Source organism: Chiloscyllium plagiosum, unplaced genomic scaffold (genome assembly GCF_037043375.1).
Source record: "Chiloscyllium plagiosum isolate Xiang-an unplaced genomic scaffold, Cpla_swu_hap1 HiC_scaffold_43, whole genome shotgun sequence".
In the NCBI taxonomy this organism is placed as follows: domain Eukaryota; kingdom Metazoa; phylum Chordata; class Chondrichthyes; order Orectolobiformes; family Hemiscylliidae; genus Chiloscyllium; species Chiloscyllium plagiosum.
The window spans coordinates 3,775,278-3,795,335 of record NW_028270181.1 but is presented as its reverse complement, the minus strand read 5'-3'; the positions used below and the strand labels follow the sequence as shown (position 1 = coordinate 3,795,335).

At 41.4% G+C, this 20,058-nt stretch overlaps 1 protein-coding gene across 16 annotated transcripts in view; it reads left to right on the top strand.

The window, feature by feature from the left end:
* Positions 1 to 20,058, top strand: part of col13a1 (collagen, type XIII, alpha 1) — a 121,135-nt gene that overhangs the window by 54,131 nt on the left and 46,946 nt on the right. For 14 of the 16 annotated variants that reach the window (XM_087982502.1, XM_087982504.1, XM_087982510.1 and 11 more), the window contains 6 exons: positions 215 to 277; positions 1,007 to 1,033; positions 3,177 to 3,221; positions 15,989 to 16,033; positions 17,354 to 17,386; positions 17,488 to 17,523. The exons of the other annotated variants lie outside the window; for them this stretch is intronic. In XM_087982502.1, coding sequence (XP_087838628.1) covers positions 215 to 277; positions 1,007 to 1,033; positions 3,177 to 3,221; positions 15,989 to 16,033; positions 17,354 to 17,386; positions 17,488 to 17,523 — 249 coding nt within the window. The remainder of the gene's footprint in view (positions 1 to 214; positions 278 to 1,006; positions 1,034 to 3,176; positions 3,222 to 15,988; positions 16,034 to 17,353; positions 17,387 to 17,487; positions 17,524 to 20,058) is intronic. 16 annotated transcript variants of the gene reach the window in all.

The following is a 20,058-nucleotide window of genomic DNA, read 5'->3' as shown; positions in this document are numbered from 1 at the left end:
CTACTGATGGTTTCTACTTCTACTCTTCCGCACAGATGGAATTTGAATTTTAAAGATCTTTATTCACTCACGCCTCAGTCATTTTCTTTCTGGATTTCTTTGTGCCCTTTTCTTTCACAGGTTCCACTCTGTCCATCTGCCCCTTCACTGTGATGTGCTCTCCAGTTATCTTCCTCAATTTTCTCTCTTTTTATTTCTGTCTTCTGTCCCTCAGGGAGAGGTTGGTGAACTGGGACTTCCTGGTCCAGCAGGACTGCCTGGAACTGTAGGCCGAAAGGTAAAGAGAGGAGGCATGGTCAAGGCTCCCTGGTGGTTCAGCGCACCAAAATACTAACAATTAATTACTCACCATTATTGGGAAGCATTAATGCATTCTTTTTAACAGAAAATAAAATCTCATAGAGGGTGCAATAATCTTGGTTATGATTTTACATTACTTATAGTGTGGAAGTAGGCCCTTCGGCCCAACAAATCCACACCGACCCTCTGAAGAGCAACCCACCCAGACCCATTCCCCTACGTTTACCCCTTCACCTAACACTACGGGCAATTTAGCATGGCCAATTCACCTAACCTGCACATTTGGGAGGAAACCGGAGCACCCGGAGAAAACCCACGCAGACACGGGGAGAATGTGCAAACTCCACACAGACAGTTACCTGAGGTGGGGATTGAACCTGGGTCTCTGGCGCTGTGAGGCAGCTATACTAACCACTGTGCCACCGTGCTGCCCACTAATCACTATCATTAATGGGCTTCTGCTTTTCACTAAATGAAGCAGTAACAGTTTTCAGGTTGCATGTTGACGTTGTGTATTTTAAAGATAGCGAATTGGGGTGTGTGTGTGTGTGTGTGTATGTGTATATTATCGTAGTCAGTTGCAGAATGCTTAACACTCAACTGTACCTGGTCCATGAGCTGCCTCATTCTCCATCTTGCTTCTGTCTGTATTCTACAACGTGACTTATCTCTGTTTTCCTTCTGGCTTTTGAATTTCTGCTCACAGGGAGAACAAGGAGACCTTGGACAAAAGGTACTAAAATAAAAGCCATGTCTCTCCTTGCATCTGTCTTGTCTTAATCAACTAACCTTTCTACTAATCGGAATCAAACCAATCAATTTCAAACCAAACTTGACTCTAATAGTGAGGGTATTTATGTGCTGTAAGTGTTGACTTGCCGCATTCCAGTTAAATTGGGATTAATGCATGTGTCCCTTTGTGTTGCATCATAAAATTCACAAGGTACCCTGCCCAGATGTCACCTTCTACCCACAGTTGTGCTGAAATTGCATATTTCACATTGCCTTTGCTGTTATACATTGTCTGGAACTCATTTCACTCTCTCCCGCTGTATCCCGCCTTTGGTAAGCCACTGCTTATGTGACGATTACCAATGCTGTTAATGCAGTGATTTTTTTTTAGAAAGGAACAATTTATTCAATAATATTTATTAAGAAATTTCATTACTTAAATTGCACAGTTTAAGTTCAAGTAGAAAGGTTATTGAAGTTAAGACATATTGAAACTAGGAGAATTTGGCTGAATGTTGCTTTCAAGTGATTGCCCCCAACACAATTACTTAATTTAAATAAATGCTCAAACAGTATAATTAAAAAGCTGCTGGCATTTCTAAGCCACCAAATATTGAAGGCTGAAGCCATGCGGCATGTCAGTCCATAACAAACAGAAATGGGAATGTACAAATAGTTGTTTGGTCATACAGAACTTGACAGTTGCTGAAAAAAGATCCAATTTGTCGAAGCTTTTACAAACTTTCATCAAATAGAGCCAACCTGGTTTAAAATTTAAACAAAGCCTGGCAGTTAACTGACAGCTGTCATTACCTGGTACATTCTCCAAGGCAACACCTCAACCAAACAGACCACACTTACTGATATTCAGCACTTTCCTCTTGTTCTGTATACATTTTTTACCCTTAAATTGGTATTCCTACAAACTGTCCTGATGGGTACTTGGCAAGAAACTTTGATAAAATGTCTTTTTTTCAATAATACCGGGAGATTAACATTTTAAGCATGAATGGTATAATGTTCTTAATTGAATTTCAACTTGCTCCCTGTATTTAAAATCCTCATTGTATTTAGTTGGCCATTGTAGTGACAACTGGACTTCCATTTGGCATCAGGAGAAAACTTGTAGTCTTCTGGGGACAGGCTAAGAGTAGCCTGAGAGAGGAATGGGGAGGGCTTGGGTGGGCCAGAAGAAGATTTTGGTGAAGCGAATCTATCTGCTCCGCCTACCTCATTAGAGCAGGATTTTCTAGGCAGCCAGAGGGTCATGCAGTCCACAGAGTGGGGGCAGAGCTGATGGGGAAATGGCCAATAGCTTCAGTTAAAACCCAACTCAGACCCTTTGATGTAGATTGCAAGCGTTGACCTGGCCCCTACTGTCTCATGTACCTGTAAAAACAATGGGGGAGACTGGGTCAAAGCTTTGGATAGGCAATAAACCAGATTGTTATCATTGTGTGCACTTGGTATTGACTCCAAAACTAACCCTTTTTACAATAGTTCAGAAATGCACATTAGCAAATGGGAACTCTGCCCCATTAGACCATAAGAGAAGATAAGATATGGGAGCAGAAATTAGGCCATTTGGCCCATCGAATCTGCTTCACTATTTAATCATGAATGATAAGTTTCTTAACCCCATTCTTCCACTTTCTCTCCGTAACCTTTTATCTTCTTGACAATCAAGAAGCTATCTCCATCTTAAATACACTCAATGACCTGGCCTCCACAGCCTTCTGTGGCAGTGAATCCCATAGATTCTCCACTCTCTGGCTGAAGAAGTTTCTCCTTATCTCCATTCTAAAAGGTCTTCCCTTTACTCTAAGGCTGTGCCCTCGGGCCCTAGTCTCTCTTACCAATGGAAACATCTTCCCAACATCCACTCTGTCCAGGCCATTCAGTATTCTGTAAGTTTTAGTTAGATTTACCCCCAACCCTCTAAACTCTAACCCCTATTGGTTAGATCCCACAGGTTAAAGATTTGTTGATTGATGTTGACTGGTCTGGTGTGGGATTTCAGTTGCACTGCAGTATTTTTGATGCAGAAGACAAATGTAACAATTGTTCATCAATAGTCCTTCTCACATGTGACTGCTTTCCATTCTATTTTTGCTTTGCTTAACTTACATTCCCCCCTCCTACAGGGAGAACCGGGTGAAGTTGGCCGTGTTGGTGCTAAAGGAGAAAAGGTAGTTTTAGATCTTGCTTCAGGATTTTGTTTTATTATTGTGAGTTTTCAACTCCATAAAGGTCCTGCAGGATCACTAATATTTAATAACTACTGTACGCTTAGATACTGCTTTGAGGTAGGATTGAAAAGCTCTCATTTTCATCCTTTCTGCCAATCAGTTGGAAAAATTGGAAGCAAATGTTCTGTCATGAGGCTCATTATTGGAAGAATGATGCCAGGTTGAACATATTAAGAACGATATGAGATTTAATGTAACCTTTTTTAGTATAACACAGATTTGCTGGACCATTGCTAGTCTTTGAACAACAAAGGAATATTCCATGGGCAAATCCTTTGTCCATTAACTAAAGAATGGCATTAATTTATTTAATTTTGAATTAATTAATTCTTCCATTGAATATAATGAACAAAGTAAATCCAGGCAGAAAGTGTTCCTCTGTTAATATCTGCAGCATATCGTCTTGAGGCTTAAAGTTGAAAATGTAGCTCTTTAAAAAAATGTTTTGAATAACAGACCCCCTGTAGTAGTTTACAGAACAGTTGTGGTGCAGTGGTTTCCCAGAAACTATTTCTGGTTTAGAATCTGCTGCTGGTGATATTAGTGCTTTAACTCAATGTACATAACACTCTTTTGTCCATCCTGACGCAGGCCTTAATCTATTTTGTTTCACATCATCAAATAAAATAACCAATGGATATCGTCTGAATGTGGCATTCAAGTGTAGGGATTGTTTTGTAATGTATTTGACCTATGTTACATGTAACATTGTTCGTTGTTATATTATCACTGGATGCAAAGTTGAAATGATGAAAACTGTTGCTACTAGTTACACGTCTTCAGAGTTACGAATTTATACATTGCGCATTGTAAAAAAAACCTTTCCCTTGATGTACAAGTTTGAATATAGCATCATCTACATCACTCTGTCCCTCTGTCCCCGTGTCCCTCTGTCCCCGTGTCCCTCTGTCCCCGTGTCCCTCTGTCCCCGTGTCCCTCTGTCCATCTCTCATAGACTCACTGTTCCTGATTTCAGCTGACATTCTTAGCTCAGTGGGTGGCATTTTCACTCCTGATCAGGAAAATCAAATTGTCAATCCCCACTCCATAGATTTGACTCCATAACGAAGGCTGACACATCCAGTGCAGGACTGAGGGAATGCTGCACTGTTCAAGGTGCCAAGCTTTGAATGAATCATTAAACCAGAGTAGAGAGAAATTTCCACATCACCATTTGGAGAAGAGCTGGGAAGTTTTTCCACTGTTCCGGTGACCTCAATGCATCATAAAAGCATATTATGTGCATAATTTTCTGAGTTGCTTGCAGGAGGGTGCTACGTGTCAATTAGTTGTCATGTCTGCCTGCATTAAAACAGCAAGTACACTTTAAAAGTATTTTTTAACACTGGAGTGCTTTGGGTCATTGAAAAATCCTGGAGATCGCTGTGTAAAAGCATCTTCACCATTGTCAGCTTAAAATTGGTTTAATTAATCCTTCAGGGTCATATGACCAGTTGGCATCTCATTGTGTGCTGAAAATGTGTTGCTGGAAAAGCACAGCAGGTCAGGCAGCATCCAGGGAACAGGAGAATCGACGTTTCGGGCATAAGCCCTTCTTCAGGAAAAGCCTTCCTGAAGAAGGGCTTATGCCCGAAACGTCGATTCTCCTGTTCTCTGGATGCTGCCTGACCTGCTGCGCTTTTCCAGCAACACACTTTCAGCTCTGATCTCCAGCATCTGCAGACCTCACTTTCTCCTCAAAGATTTTTATCTCTCATTGTGTGGCCTAATAAATTTGAGAACATGTGAAACCTACCCAACTGTTAGAGATAACTGTTTCAATCACTAGCTGTAGATTCTCAAGTTAGAGTGAGTTAGATTTGCTATTATTCCAGATGTTTGAAATACTGCATGCACACATTTTTCAACTTCAGATGGACATTCTTACAGGGCTTAGATCAACTTGGGCATTGGTGAGATCTGTGGCAAAATCAGAAAAGGCCATTGACCTTTTATACGAACTGCCGACTGTTCCTGTGGACCATTGAGAAGGCCAGGGTCTGGTGGCACACTATCCTCTGCCAGTCCTCTGTAGGGAAGGGTCCTCTCCTTTGCAGCCTCCCTTGACTGGGATGCCCTGATCCCTGGCAGAGAATCTCGACATCATCTCAGACCCCATTCTTGACCGAGCTTCGGGAAATGCCACTGTTCGTTTGGGGATATGGCGTTCCTTTTAAAAGACCAGGGCAGCTGAACATTGGGCAAATAGTTGCTGAATGATGGGTTGTTCTGGGGATGCAGCATAGTAACATGGAGATAGACAGATCAGAGAGCGGCTAGGTAAATAACAAGGTGTGTTTGGTAAGGTACAGTGAGAAATTTCACTGGACCTTATGGCAAGAATCCCTCTGGAAAATTTGAAGGAATTTGCAGTTAACCCAAAAACTGTAAGATTAACCCTTACTGTCTATATTTAATCAATAATGGTGCACTCATTTCGGATTGTCCTATTAGCAAGGACATATTTATTGTAGTAACTTTACAGAGATGTGCAATACAGAATATCTTGAAATCTGAGCTGACAGCTTAGATCCAGATATGTTACATTTCCCACTTTGCAACAGTGACTGCACATTGGCTGTAAAACACTCCAATGTGTTCAAAGGATGCTACATAAATGCAAATTCTTTGTTCTTCCTTTCCAAATCAAACTCAAAGTAAATGTAGCCACCTTGCAGTTTTTCTTTGAAACTAACTATCTGGCTGGCTGCAGTGAGTAGGGGGAATGATTTTCCTGAGTAAAATAGATTTAAATATCTATGAAAATTAAAGATGTGTTTTTTTAGCTGCTGATTTACTAAGTAATTTCATCCTGAGTTATATAATCTCAGTGCCATGTCTTTTGAGAGATCACAGCAATTACTGACAATGGTATCCTATCTAAAAGCTGGTGTGAAAGCAGATATTAAAGAGTGAATATTTACCCCCGTTTGATCCAATCCCAATAACTTTATACATGGAGTTAATTTCTGGTTCAATCTGAAGCTCCTCTTTCTCTCTCAATTATGACATTTATATTGAGGATCTGTAGCACGTTGTTATCATGCAAAGAATGTGTATCACTGACAAGAACAGCGTTTACTGCTTGTTCCTAGTTGCCCTTGAAAAGGTGATGGTGATCTGCCGCAGTCCATGTGCTGTAAATACACCTGCAATGCCCTTAGGAATTTTTACCTACCACAGTGAAGTAACAGCAATATATTTCCAAGGCAAGATGGTGAGTGACTTGGAGGGGGAGTTGAGGTTTCTATTGTTGCTGCTTGCCTTGATCTTCTCACAGGTGAAGGTCTCAGGTTTGGAAGGTACTGTCAATGGCTCTTCGGAGGGGTGCTGCAGTCCATCTTCAGTACAGTTCACATCACAGCCACTGTGCACTGAGTGATGAGCAGAATAAATATTGAATGTGCTGAATTCGGTGCCAATCAAGCGGGGGCTGCTTTGTCCCAGATGGTGTCAAGCTTCTTGAGTGTTATTGGAGTTGAACTCATCCAGATAAGTCGGAGTATTCTATCACACAGCTGGCTTGTGCCTTGTTGGATGGTGGACAGGCTTTGAGGAGTGAGGAAGTAAGTTAGTTAGTACAGTATTCCAAGCACATGGAAAAAGTGAGGACTGCAGATGCTGGAGATCAGAGTTCAGAGTGTGGTGCTGGAAAAGCACAGCAAGACAGGCAGCATCCGAGGAGCAGGGGAATCGACGTTTCGGGCATTAGCCCTTCATCAGGATGATTCCTAATGCCCAAAATGATTCCTAATGAAGGGCTATTGCTCGAAACATTGATTCTCCTGCTCCTCGGGTGCTGCCAGGCCTGCTGTGCTTTTCCAGCACCACATTCCAAGCGTGTGGCCTGTTCTCATAGCCACAGTACATGGCTGTTCTAATTAAACCTTTGATGTATGGTGAACCCCCCCCCCCCCCCCCCCCCACACACACACACTCTCCCAGGCTCCCAGGACATGACTAAAAAGGGAATTCTGTGGCATGGAAAGGTGAATGGTTAGATTCTCTGTGGGAAATGGTGATTTCCCAGCACTCGTGTGATGTGAGTGTTATTTGTTGAGAAGAGGCTTAAGGGCAGGTCTTCCAGGATTTTGAGCAGACATTTGTTTTCAAGAAAGTTCAGATTTGGAAACTTATAATGTGTTGGTGTGATAAAACGTTGAGTTAACCTTGAATTAGATTTTCCTGTTCCATTACGCCCTGGCTCAGCTGGCACACAACATAATGGAATTGAGCAGAGAAAGCTCTTTCCCAATTCGGGGAGGGGGCAGGGGAAGCGCAGCTGATGTTTTTGGGATGCATTGAAGTGGTGTGTGCCTGGAAACATAAAATCCTAATAAGGTGGACAGAGGCCATTCTGCCCATTTGAGTCTGCACTGACGCCCTGAAGAACATCCTATCAAGACCCATCCCATTCCCCATAACCCTGCATTTCCCATGGCTAATTCACCTAATCTGCACATTCCTGGCCACTATGAGCATCTGAAGGAAACCCACGCAGACAAAGGGTGAACATGCAAACTCCATTCAGACAGTTGCTCGAAGGTGAAATCGAACTCACATCCCTAGCGTGTGAGGCAGCAGTGCTAACCACTGAGCCACCATGCTGTCCACTGCTCTCTGTAATGCTGAGGTGACTGCACAGAGCATGCACAGCGACTGACAAACATGACGGGAGGTGCTGAGATCTGGTATCCTTGCTCCACAATGAAAAAGTGAAAGCCTAAGGAAAGGTCACGTGAACTTATCTTGAATTCAGAAAGATTAGAATTTGCAAACTGAGATATTGCTGCTAGTTATCAGTAAACAACAGGACTTGGCACTGGGTTATACAACATGTCTAGCGTTGAACTATAGTGATAAATGCGGGCACTGTTTGTGCTCGATGGCTGGCTGGTTATGCTCATGTTCTAAGAGTGCCACCTGCTGGTACCATTTGATATTTGAGTTGGTGCAAATGGAAAAGATAATCTTTTTGCATAAATTGCTTCACCCCCAAGTTCAGCAGCTGTACTTTCTGATGCCTATACCCACCATACTTTAATTCTCACTTCAACACGTTCCCTTAGGCACTTTCACTATTAAATATGTAACTTATCTAAGTTACCAACTTGTACATGCGTGAGCTGGTAACTTACTTAACCTTCTTCATCAAGACTTCTCAAATGTTTTTCTCCATCTTCCTCTGTTTATAGCCTTTTCCTCCTGTTATTACTCACCTCGAAACAAAGGAACAGAAGAAGAATATTCATTCCTTCCAACTCGCTGTGCTGTTCTGGGTCATGACTGATAGCTCCCTCAACACAATTTCCCACATTCAGTCGTTAATATCAAGAAATTTATCATTTTTTGACTTCAAATACTCAACAATTGAGTTTCCCCAACCCTCTGGGCTAGAGAATTCCAGCAATTCACCACCTTCTGAATGAAGACACTCTCTTCATCTTAATCCAAAATGGTCTACCCTTTACACTGAGATAATGTCTCTTGATTGTGGTTCAGGAGAAAAGGAATCTTCCTGTATCCACCTTGTTCTTAAATAATGCAACTTCCAGAAAAGAACTCTTTTGAAACTTTTTTCATTATTAATGCAATAATCGGTGATGACTCAAGCCTCGACCTTTCTCTACTTGAGAAATGATAGTTACCAATAACCGTTACCAATGAGGTGCTTTGCATCTGTAGACTAAAGAATGTTCAGAAAATTTAATTGCAGAATAGCTAAAGCTGTTAAAAACCTGTTTATTATCGACATTCAATTCTGGCAAATTTCTGAGAATCCGGGCCAAAAGTTCCATGGTTTAAAAAAAAACCAACATTCTGAAAGAACATGGACTTGTACCATTTAAAATAATAAGACAAAACCTTTGGGAATGTCTTGTTGTGGTGTGTTGGACCGCTGCCCTTTGTAGTTCTCTGAACTCTAGTTAGAATGCAGCTTCAAATCTGCCACTGTTCAACCATGCAAAATAGTTGAAGCAGAGAACAGTACAAATCCCAAATCTTTGGCCAAAAACTTTCAAACTAATTACATTGGAACCAATACTGTAGTCAAGTACAGCAGTGCTGGTGGTCCAGTAATTTGTTGTGACTCCCAGCCAGAATCTCGGGACGTCAAGTCCCAGAATTATCCTGCTAGATGCCCTTTGGTTTGGAAAGTTGGTGTAAACTTTTCTCTGGGTTCAAAGTGTGAGATTTATAGGCATAAGTTAAGATTAATGAGAAATGGAAGGGTGAGTTGTCCACGCTTCCACAGGAGTGGAAGGATTGCACTTGCTAGATGCAGAAATATTTAAATCCTCCTGGTTATTCTTCTGGCTTTTCACACAAAATGATAAAGCAAAATAGTCTCACAACCTCAAGATGTAAATATCATATGTGACAGTCTTTAAAAGCCACACCAAAGATTGGAAAATGAATATGTACTGTAAAAACTCTTCCACATGAATCGTTCAGTTGATGTATTGTTCCCCAAGCAGCTTAATTGGTTATGCATATGGTGAGAAAATAAGTTTCATATTCATTCTCGCTATTGTCGCTAGGCTTTGTTCCACAATAAGCAGCTGCCAGGCATTCCAAATTAAAGAGTGTGTTAATTGTGGATGCTGGAAATCTGGAATGAGCTCAGCAAGTCTGGCAATATTGGTGAAGAGAGAAACAAGGTCAATGTTTCCCGTCTGTGACCTTTCATGAGTTCAGAAATACTTGTCGATGTTAAACAAAGAACTATGGATTCTGGAGATCTGAAACAAAAACAGTTCTGACAAAGGGTCACTGGACTTGAATCTTGAACTCTGTTTCTCTTTCCATAGATGCTGCCAGACCTGCTGAGTTTTCCCAGCAGGACTTGGAGATGTAGCATTCTTCCATTTCCATACAGCATTTGACTAGGTGCAGCTCAAAACCTTAATGTACTAAATAAGGGTTTTTGGAGCTGTGGGTAATATACAATATTAGCAGGGAAGGAGGATCGTTTCATTGAGAAAAGGCAGAGGGTCCGAATGATTGGGACATCTTCAAGCTAGTGGACCATGACTAGCGGAGGGCTGTCGAAGAGACTGAGAACAATGGATCTTTGTTTGCTGATGATGCAAAGTTTAGTGGGAAGGTAAACTGTGAAGAGGGCAGCTGAAATGAGTGGGCATCAGGGTGGCAGATGGAGTACATTGTGGGGAAGTGTGAGGTTATTCACTTTGGTTGCAATAACCGAAACATAATGTTTGTAAATCTTGATGTCCACGGAACTTTTGGTGTACTCCTACAAGGAACACAAAATTAGCATGGGGGTCGACCAAGTAATTAGGAACGCAAATGGTATGATGGCCTTTATTGCATGAGATGGAAGAACAAGAATAAAGTTCTGCCTCATTGTTTTGGTGAGTCCCTGGAATCCTGTGTGCAGTTTGAGAAAGGATACTCTTACATTGAAGGTGGTGCTCATTAAGGGGGATGTGAGCAGGTTGATCTATGATCAGAGATTGACTCGGATCTCAGGAGTTTAGAAGAATGTGAGGTGATCTCACTGAGATTTATAATATTCTGAAGGGCCTCAATAAGGCAGATGCTGAGAGAATTTCCACCGGTCGGGGACTCTCAATCAGCCTTAGGATAAAGGATCAAATATTTCAGATAGAGATGAGGAGGAATAACTTCACCCAAAGAACAGGGAATGTTTGTAATTCTCTTCCCTGGGGATTGAGTATTATTCTGAGGTAGAAAAGTTTTGATCTCTCAGGAACTGGAGGACATGGCGAGTCTGCAGGAAAGTGAATTTGAAGCCCGAGTTCAGCCATGTTTATATCAAATAGGACAGCAGACTCGATGGGCTGAATAGTCAACTCCTGTTGTATTTGCTAATATTGTGTAATAACCCTGTCTACATTGATTTAAAACCTTGAGGAACAGATTGGCATCTAAATTATTTTGAAAATGATATTTTAAGGGTTGTATTATTTGGCTGCTATGTACAATATATCTAACTTGTACACATTTAGAAAATAGAACTGGATCCTTTATACAAATGTTGGCAGGCAGAGAGGGGGATAAATCACATGGCAACTGATGGTGAGACTTTAAACCAAAGTTTGGAAACGTATTTTTTGGTTTTAACCCTCAATGTTCAGCAATGCATTGAAAATTAAAAATAAATGATTTATGAAAGAGGAAAGAATGATATGTACTGTTGTAAATTATTGTGTAAGCAGGCTGTATTGTCATTACCTTTGATACATAAACAAAGTGTTCAAACTTCATAAAATAGAACTGGGACTAATCCGTGCCTGAGTTTTATCTTAACAATTTCTACTGCTTTGAGGATGATTACATGAAGAACCACCACTGTCTCCAAACCTGCACCCTCCTGCCCCCCCACCCCCCACCCCCCCACACCCCACGCCATGGCTGCTGTCCCTCTGACATGGCCTGCTCCCGATCTCTCCCTCTCTATCTCCTGCTCAGCAGCTTCTGTTGAGCCAATGTTTGGATGGTAAAGTCTCTCCCTGGTCTCTAATTGGCTGAACTTTGAAAATCCATGTGGCCATACTGTAAGCACCACATACAGAGTCATGACCTAGAACTAGCTCCCCTTCTTTCTGATCTCTGACCCCTGCTTAAAGATCCAGCCCAGAAAACCTATTCAGAGTAAATATGCAGTGTGACTCCTCACTCCAGACTAAATTGTGTGGTTTTACATTGACCTCAATGTTTAGACAGTAACAGTTCTGCTCTTTGTATTTTTTCTAAAATTCTGTAGCATTTGGAAAAAAAGCTTTGCATTAAACTCTAATCATTACAAAATTAAATGAATCATCATTATCCATTGAGTATGATGTTTCTTAGAATAACTTCAGATGTTTTTAGTTTTCCATTTTAAATCTCAATGTAGGCATTTTAAGCTGATGTATTTCGCACATGTTTTTAAGTAGATAATAGTCCGACAAATCTGTTAGCCATTAGCTCTGGAGCTTCTAACTATAGATAGATTATGTTAATTAACTGAGTTGACTGTAACACAGTCTGGTAATCAGAAGGTTATAACTCTGCCTCAGACTGTGTTTTCTCATCAGAAAGATAATTATGTGAGACTAAACATTCTGCTATTAGTGATACGCTGTTAGTTCCTCATTTGGTTTGAGTCAGTAGTGCTCTATAAAAAATTTATACATGCAATGAATAAGGCTTTATTCTTCAATTTCAAGAGCAAGGAGTTGCAATAATTTGTTTGAAATAGCACTTTAATCTTGATAAATGATGAGTGACAGTAGGCTGGAGATTTAAGTTCCAACTTTTCAGTTCCAATGTTTGGAATCAAAATGATTTTCAAGAAGCATGAATGTAGTGGCAAAAGTGAATCTCTGTGTTTGATCTGTAATTATTTATAAAATGTTAGCTTCTCTGTTTGCTTGTGAAATGGAAGCTATTGTGCAGGTATGTGAACATTTCATGGACAGAAACACAGATTGTCAAGGTACCTCATTTATTCTGCTGTTTGCTGGGAATCATTAGTCGCAACATACAGACCACAATCGTGGAGCACATGAGGTTCCAGAGTCTGTGCCAGTCTGTGCCATTAACTCAATCTGAGAGGAGCAGTACCAGCTGCACTTGGTGTTCCGAAAATCGGAAGTAGGATCATAGCCAAAGAGGTTGTACCGGCCTTGAAACGTTAACTCTATTTCTCTGTCCACAGACGCTGCCAGACCTGCTGAGTTTCTTCAGCACTTTGGTGTCTTTGAAGCCTGGTTTAGCAATGTTGGGAAGTGCCTTTTAGTGACTGTTGTGTGAAACAGGATTGAAACTGTCTGGGGCACCACTGTGTGAATGCAGACAACTAGGGATGGGGAACAAATGCTGAGCCAGCCAGTGATGCCCTGGATGAAGTAAAAATAATTCGCCCATGGCAGAGTGAAGAGTGGCCGATGAAGTGTAATTTAGATAAATGGGAGGCGCCGCATTTTGAGAAAGCAAATCTTAGCAGGACTTATACACTTAATGGTAAGGTCCTAGGGAGTGTTGCTGAACAAAGAGATCTTGATGTGCAGATTCATAGCTCCTTGAAAGTCGAATCGCAGAGAGATAGAATAGTGAGGAAGGCATTTGGTATGCTTTCCTTTATTGGTCAGAGTATTGAGTACAGGAGGTAAAAACAATGACTGCAGATGCTGGAAACCAGATTCTGGATCAGTGGTGCTGGAAGAGCACAGCAATTCAGGCAGCATCCAACGAGCAGCAAAATCTTTGCAGCCTGAATTGCTGTGCTCTTCCAGCACCACTGATCCAGAGTATTGAGTACAGGAGTTGGGAGGTCATGTTGCGGCTGTACAGGGCATTGGTTAGGCTGCTGTTGGAATATTGCGTGCAATTCTGGTCTCCTTCCTAACAGAAAGCTGTTGTGAAACTTGAAAGGGTTCAGAAAAGATTTACAAAAATGTTGCCAGGGTTGGAGGATTTGAGCTATAGGGAGAGGTTGAATAGGCTAGGGCTGTTTTCCCTGGACTGTCGGAGGCTGAGGGGTGATCTTATAGAGGTTTATAAAATCATGAGGGGCATGGATAGGATAAATAGGCAAAGTCTTTTCCCTGGGGTGGGGGAGTCCAGAACTAGAGGGTTAGGTTTAGGGTGAGACGAGAAAGATAGAAAAGAGACCTAAGAGGCAACCTTTTCACGCAGAGGGTGGTACATGTATGGAATGAGCTGCCAGAGGAAGTGGTGGAGGCTAGTACAATTGCAACATTTAAAAGACATCTGATGGGTATATGAATAGGAAGGGTTTGAAGGGATATGGGCCGGGTGCTAGCAGGTGGAACTAGATTGGGTTGGGATATCTGGTCGGCCTGGACGAGTTGGATTGAATGGTCTGTTTCCATGCTGTATATCTCCAAGCCTCTGTGAAATACACTTGGACATAGTCTTCTCCTTTGTTGAAGTGACAGTGGTAATGAGATGGAAATGTGTTGCTGGAAAAGCGCAGCAGGTCAGGCAGCATCTAGGGAACAGGAGAATCGACGTTTCGGGCATTAGCCCTTCTTCCTGAAGAAGGGCTAATGCCCGAAACGTCGATTCTCCTGTTCCCTAGATGCTGCCTGACCTGCTGCGCTTTTCCAGCAACACATTTCCATCTCTGATCTCCAGCATCTGCAGACCTCACTTTCTCCTGACAGTGGTAATCCCCAGTTGTCCTTAAGGTTTTGGTGAGCTGCCTTCTTGAACTGCTGCTGTCGATTTGGTGTCGGTAACCCTGCAAAGTTAGGGAAGGAGTGCCAGGATTTTGACCCAGTAACAGTGAAGGAACAAGTATATTTCCAAATCAGGATGGTGAGTGACTTGGAGAGGATCGTGCTAGTGGTGGTGTTCCCATGTATCTGCTGACCTTGTCCTTCTGGATTGTAGTGGTCGTGGGTTTGGAGGATGCTTTCTCAGGTTCACATTGTAATCTGTTGGTCACTGCTTCCTAGAGAGTTAATTGAATGTTCTTCTCACTGAATTGACACAAAAGAGATCCTGACAAAGGAAATATGAGCAGCAATGGGTAAAGATAATTCTAAAGGTAACTTTAGTGTAATGGCCAAGAATGGGGCTGACAGAGAAACCAAATTGCAGCAAGGTCAATGTTGTTGAGGGTGCAGCTAAATAGAATCTGCCCCTCACTACCTGTGGGCCTCCTCCCACTATCAGGGGCCTGTCTGGTCATGATGTGCTAGAGAAAATCCCTCTCCTGGTCTAACTACAAGTGGCTCTTGGATTGAAATAGATTGAGTTTATTGCATGCTAGCAACTAGTTACAGGTTAGATTGACATGAAGATTGCTCCAGAGTTTTTGAAGACAGCTAGATGATGGATGTTCCTCCGTTGAGATTGAGAACTGCTCTTCCCACAAATCCATATGACCTCATCATAGTGGGTGGTGCTATTATTAGCCCTTTCAGATCCACATACTGCAGATGTCACCTCCACAACACGGTTGAATATATTTATCATTATCATCACTGCTCTCGGAAATCCAGATAAAACCAAAATTCTGAGCAAGTGTCAACAACAGAAGTGAAAGAGAAATGAAAGAATTTTGTTGTTACACTTATTAGGCACAGTCATATGCTCAGGGCATCAACAGGTACTCTATAGCCAACGATTTCCTTATTGAATTTCAGTCTCTGGGGAAACTATTTTGCCCCTAAGCAGTTTCACAAGCAGTGGGGAGGTCTTCATGTCACCAGGAACTGAACTAATTCTGACTCTTTTAAGTCTCTGAGATTCAAAGCATTGATGTTACAATCGGTGAAATAGCATCAAGGTAGAAGTCAGCTCACTCTATAACCCATCAGCAGTGTCTTAGTATTTTAGTCCAGTTCCCAGTGGGGCTGTTTAATCTTGGATGAATTTGACCTTCAGTCTTGGTTCTGAGAAACAATACACTCACAATTTAACCTTGGAGAGAAGATTTGACATTCAGCATTCATTCACAAATATAGTCAGAGACTGTATAAACCAATAACATCATCTGATGATGGTTCAATATCAATTGGTTGAAATAGGAATGGAAAATGTTACACATATATCCAGATAAGATGGTCCTACTCTTTTTGCTTCATTCCTAGCCCTTCTTCCTCTCCTGTTCTTCTGTCTTTGTCTCTCCTCATTCCCACTCCTCCTTTGTGTTTCTTTACAATATTTTCCAGTTACACATGTCCCTGCTTTCCTGTTTTCTGTAGGGGGAGATTGGAAGGCCTGGTATGCCAGGAAAACCAGGAGCGAAGGTATTCCACACTTCAATTTCTGCCAAAACCTGTTTACACACTAATAAAATAACAAAAATTCAAATCACTTCAAAGTAAAAGTATTTTAACTTTTGTTATTCCACTGTGAAGTTGACTAATCAACCTCAGTAGCTAGAAGCAGACTACTGCTTTATTGTGTCAGTATTTTTCAGAAGTGTTTCCAAACGGCTATTAAAAATATTGTGGTTTGTTTAAGATGTACCGAGGATATTGGGGAGAGTTTGCCAAAATGTTGGCAAATAACTGAAGCATGATTTTTGGTAAAGGTAACAATAAAGTTACCATCATCCTAGCAGGGCAGCTCTCTTATTAGAGAGAGAGAAAAATGATTGATAGTGGTTTAACCTGAAGGTCTCTGTGCCTCAGGCAAGGGGAAGGAGAGTCCTTCATGATAAACTCAGCTGGTGCAGACATTGTTGGTGTCACTCTGCATTGTAAACCAGCTGTCCAGCCAACTGAGCTAACTGACCCCCAAGGTAATTGATACTATAGTAATTTGAATCAAAGTATGGGCTCCTGTGGCACAGTGCTATTATCTCTGCCTCTCAGCTAAGAGGCCTGTGTTCAAGTCCCACTTGCTCCAGTGCAGTGTAACACCATCGTTGAACAAATTAGCTTGAAAATAACCTTCAAGTTGAAATAACCCATCAACACCCCTCTTCCTTTTCCATGGAGTTTGATGTGAGATCATTGTTTGGAAATTATTCTTGAGATGCCCTCTTTATGTTTCAAACACGTAAGATGTTTTTTTTTATATGGCTAGTAATGAAATCAATTTCAAAATGACATTAGTTTATAAAGCTGAGTGCTAAACAAGGCATAGGATTTTGTGGGAAGTGGCAGCTGTCCATTGCTGCCCTGAACATCTTATTAATATTACTGTTATAAACTCCACCACACTGACCTCTCCCCTGCCTCCAAATCCCAGTCAGTCCAAATCCTTTCAATATATCCAACAAAATAGCCCAAAACTCATTGAATGTCTGGATGCCTATTCTTTGACCATTCTTTCCCCCAGGGATTTATGAAGTATAATCATCATTATTGATTGATTTTGAGAGTGTGTGTTATCCAAAAGATTTAATCTGTACAATCATGCACAATATCTCATTCTGTGCCAGATAGCTCACTTGACAATGCATCCCTGGTTTCCTCCAAAAATCTGTTTCTGACTAAAACATTGGCGTGTGTCACAAAACCATTCGATCATGTTTCTATTACTCAGCTTCATTTTATAAAGTCATCCATTTACCTTGTGCTGATTTCTGACTCCTGCTATTTCCTGTCTTTAAACTATAGGGGTCACTTGCTTCAACTGTACCTGGGCTGAAGGTTTGTTGCAGTGCAACACATTCATTCTTTTTTTGCTTCTGTCATTGTCTCTCTCCATTTCTTACCTCTTTTCCCCTCATTTCACTTTTCATTGGACACAGGGGGAGCCAGGACAGACTGGGCCAGCTGGACAAAAGGTAGACTTCCAAATCATTTCACATGCAGATTCCTTGTGGTGCCTTTTCAGAATGAACCATTCTTTGTGCACTTTGTTTGATACTTAACAATTGCATCAAGGTGACTTGTACTGTGTCATAGATGACCAGTTTTAACTAGAACTTGTGACTCTTTTATCAGATCGGTTAACACTTTTTCTTTTCTCTTACAACTACATTTACCTTCATTTCCTTTCCACCACCGACCTCCTTCCCATTCCATCCTTCTGGATTGCTCACTTGCATCATGTCTACCTTCAGCACTTTGGAATGCTTTTGCTTTTGAGAAATGTGCATGCAAACCTTTGTTCAGTCCCAGGGCTGATCATTCTCATTGTGTTCAGTCTTATTGGTCAATGTCAACACACAATTTAGCAATAGAGGTTAAATCATTGAACTTAACAAAGAGGGAAGCCTTTAATTAAAAATGGAGGTGACAGTGAGTGTATAGGATCCTGAAACATGCTGCCTGAAAGCATGATAAGGGTGCATTCAACTGCAGCTTTTAAAAGGGAATCAGATAATGACCTGAATAGAAAGAAGTTGCAGAGTGTCAGAGAGCCAGCAGGAAAACAGTGGGTAGAATGGCCCCGTTCTGTGCTGTGACCATTTGATGATTCTATTTTGGGTGTGATGATGAGAACGTGAAGAGAAGCAATCGAGCTGCTCAATTCGACATTTATTACAATGGTATTTGAACAGCTGATGATATTTGAGTTCCAAAGCCCTTCCTGCTGTTTAACATTCATAATTTAATATGTTTTATAGTCAGCACTGCTCCGTATAATGAGCTGTAAGAGTTTTTTTGCAGAATCCCTGATAATCATGAAAAATTAAAGTCAGCTGGATATAATGAGACAATCCAGTAAGTGTCAGAGCTGACAGCTTCATCATATGTCAGTCTCAACTCTTGGAAGTGTAGAACAAAATAGAGCCATTTTCTGACATTGCAATGAGGCTTCATCACAACATCTGTTGCCCAGTTTATGTCCATTCTGTTTCTCTCTGTGAGACCTGTATCCAAATCTCCAACCTTCACATTTGAGACAGGTCCACACAGCCTCACAGAAAAGAGAGGCCATACAGTCTGAGTCTCACTGGCTGAGACAATTAGTGCACAAATATTTACCTTAAGCAAGCTACTGCTAATTGTTCGCTTACAGAAAATTAACTTTGCAATAAGTCAGCATGGGTATTGTGGAAGTTTCTATAGTTTAGTGTGAGCATGCACACAATATCACTCATTTCTCACCTGATCACTCGAGTTCTCAATAAATGACACTTGGCAAGTTCGATTAGAGAGCATTGTGCTTAGTCCTGGCCTCCCTGTTAGAAAAAGGGCAGAGAGGCACTGGTGAATTGATCAAAATGTGGAACACACTGCATTGTGGAACACACTGCATTGTGGAACACACTGCATTGTGGCTCAGAAGTATTGATGCAATGAAGCCGAATTGAGATTGAAGAATTGTTCAATTGGTTCCAGTCAAAGAAATTGTGAGAGTGCTCACTGGAATATAAACACCAGCCAGGAACAATTTAATGGAATGATTGATTGGCTTCTGTGTGATAGATACTGTGGAATAGAATGGATGCAATTCCCATATGGATTCTTATATATACACACTTTGCTTCATGGATTTTAGTGTAATGACAGTATAATTAGAGTTTCCAGTTTGTGAGGATTGAGAGTTGAATATAATCTAGGGTCAGGTGAGTTAGTAGTTAAGAAGCTATTCTGTATTTGTTATACTTGCAAATTTAATTCTAGCAATTTGGAAATTTTAGACTGCATGAAATTATAACTGAAATGTAGGAGCAGAACTGGGTCATTTGGTCCATTGAATGAGCTATAACACTTAGAGACCCTGGCTGATCTGATAATCCTCAACTCCAATTTCCTGCCTCTTCCTCATAACTCCTGATTCTCTTATTGATCAAAAATCTATCAGCCTTAGCATTGAATACACTTACCACCCAACCTCAACAACCCTGTAGACCTTATGTCTGAAACATTGACTCTCCAGCTCCTCGGATACTGCCTGGCCAGTTGTGCTTTTCCAGCACCACATTTTTCGACAAAGAATCCCAGAGTCATTCCCGTCTAAAAGAAGAAATTGCTCCTCTTCAATGTCTGAAATGAGTAATGCTGTCCTCCACTCAGGAAACAGCCTACACTGAATAGAATCCCTACAGTGTGGAATCAGACCATTCAGCCCTTTTGAATTCACACCAACCTCTCTCACAGCATCCCATCCAGACTCTTTCCCTGTAACCTGGTAATTTCCATGGCTAATCCATCCAACCTCCATATCCCCGGACTATTAGAAATTTAGCATGCAAATCCACCTAACCTGCACATCTTTGGACTGTGGGAGGAAACACATACAGATATAGGGAGAACATGCAAACTCTCCACAGTTGCCTGAGGTTGGAATCGAACCCAGGTCCCTGACACTGGGAGGCAGCAGGGCTAACCACTGAGCCACCATAACCTCTCAGCATTCAGCCTGTCAA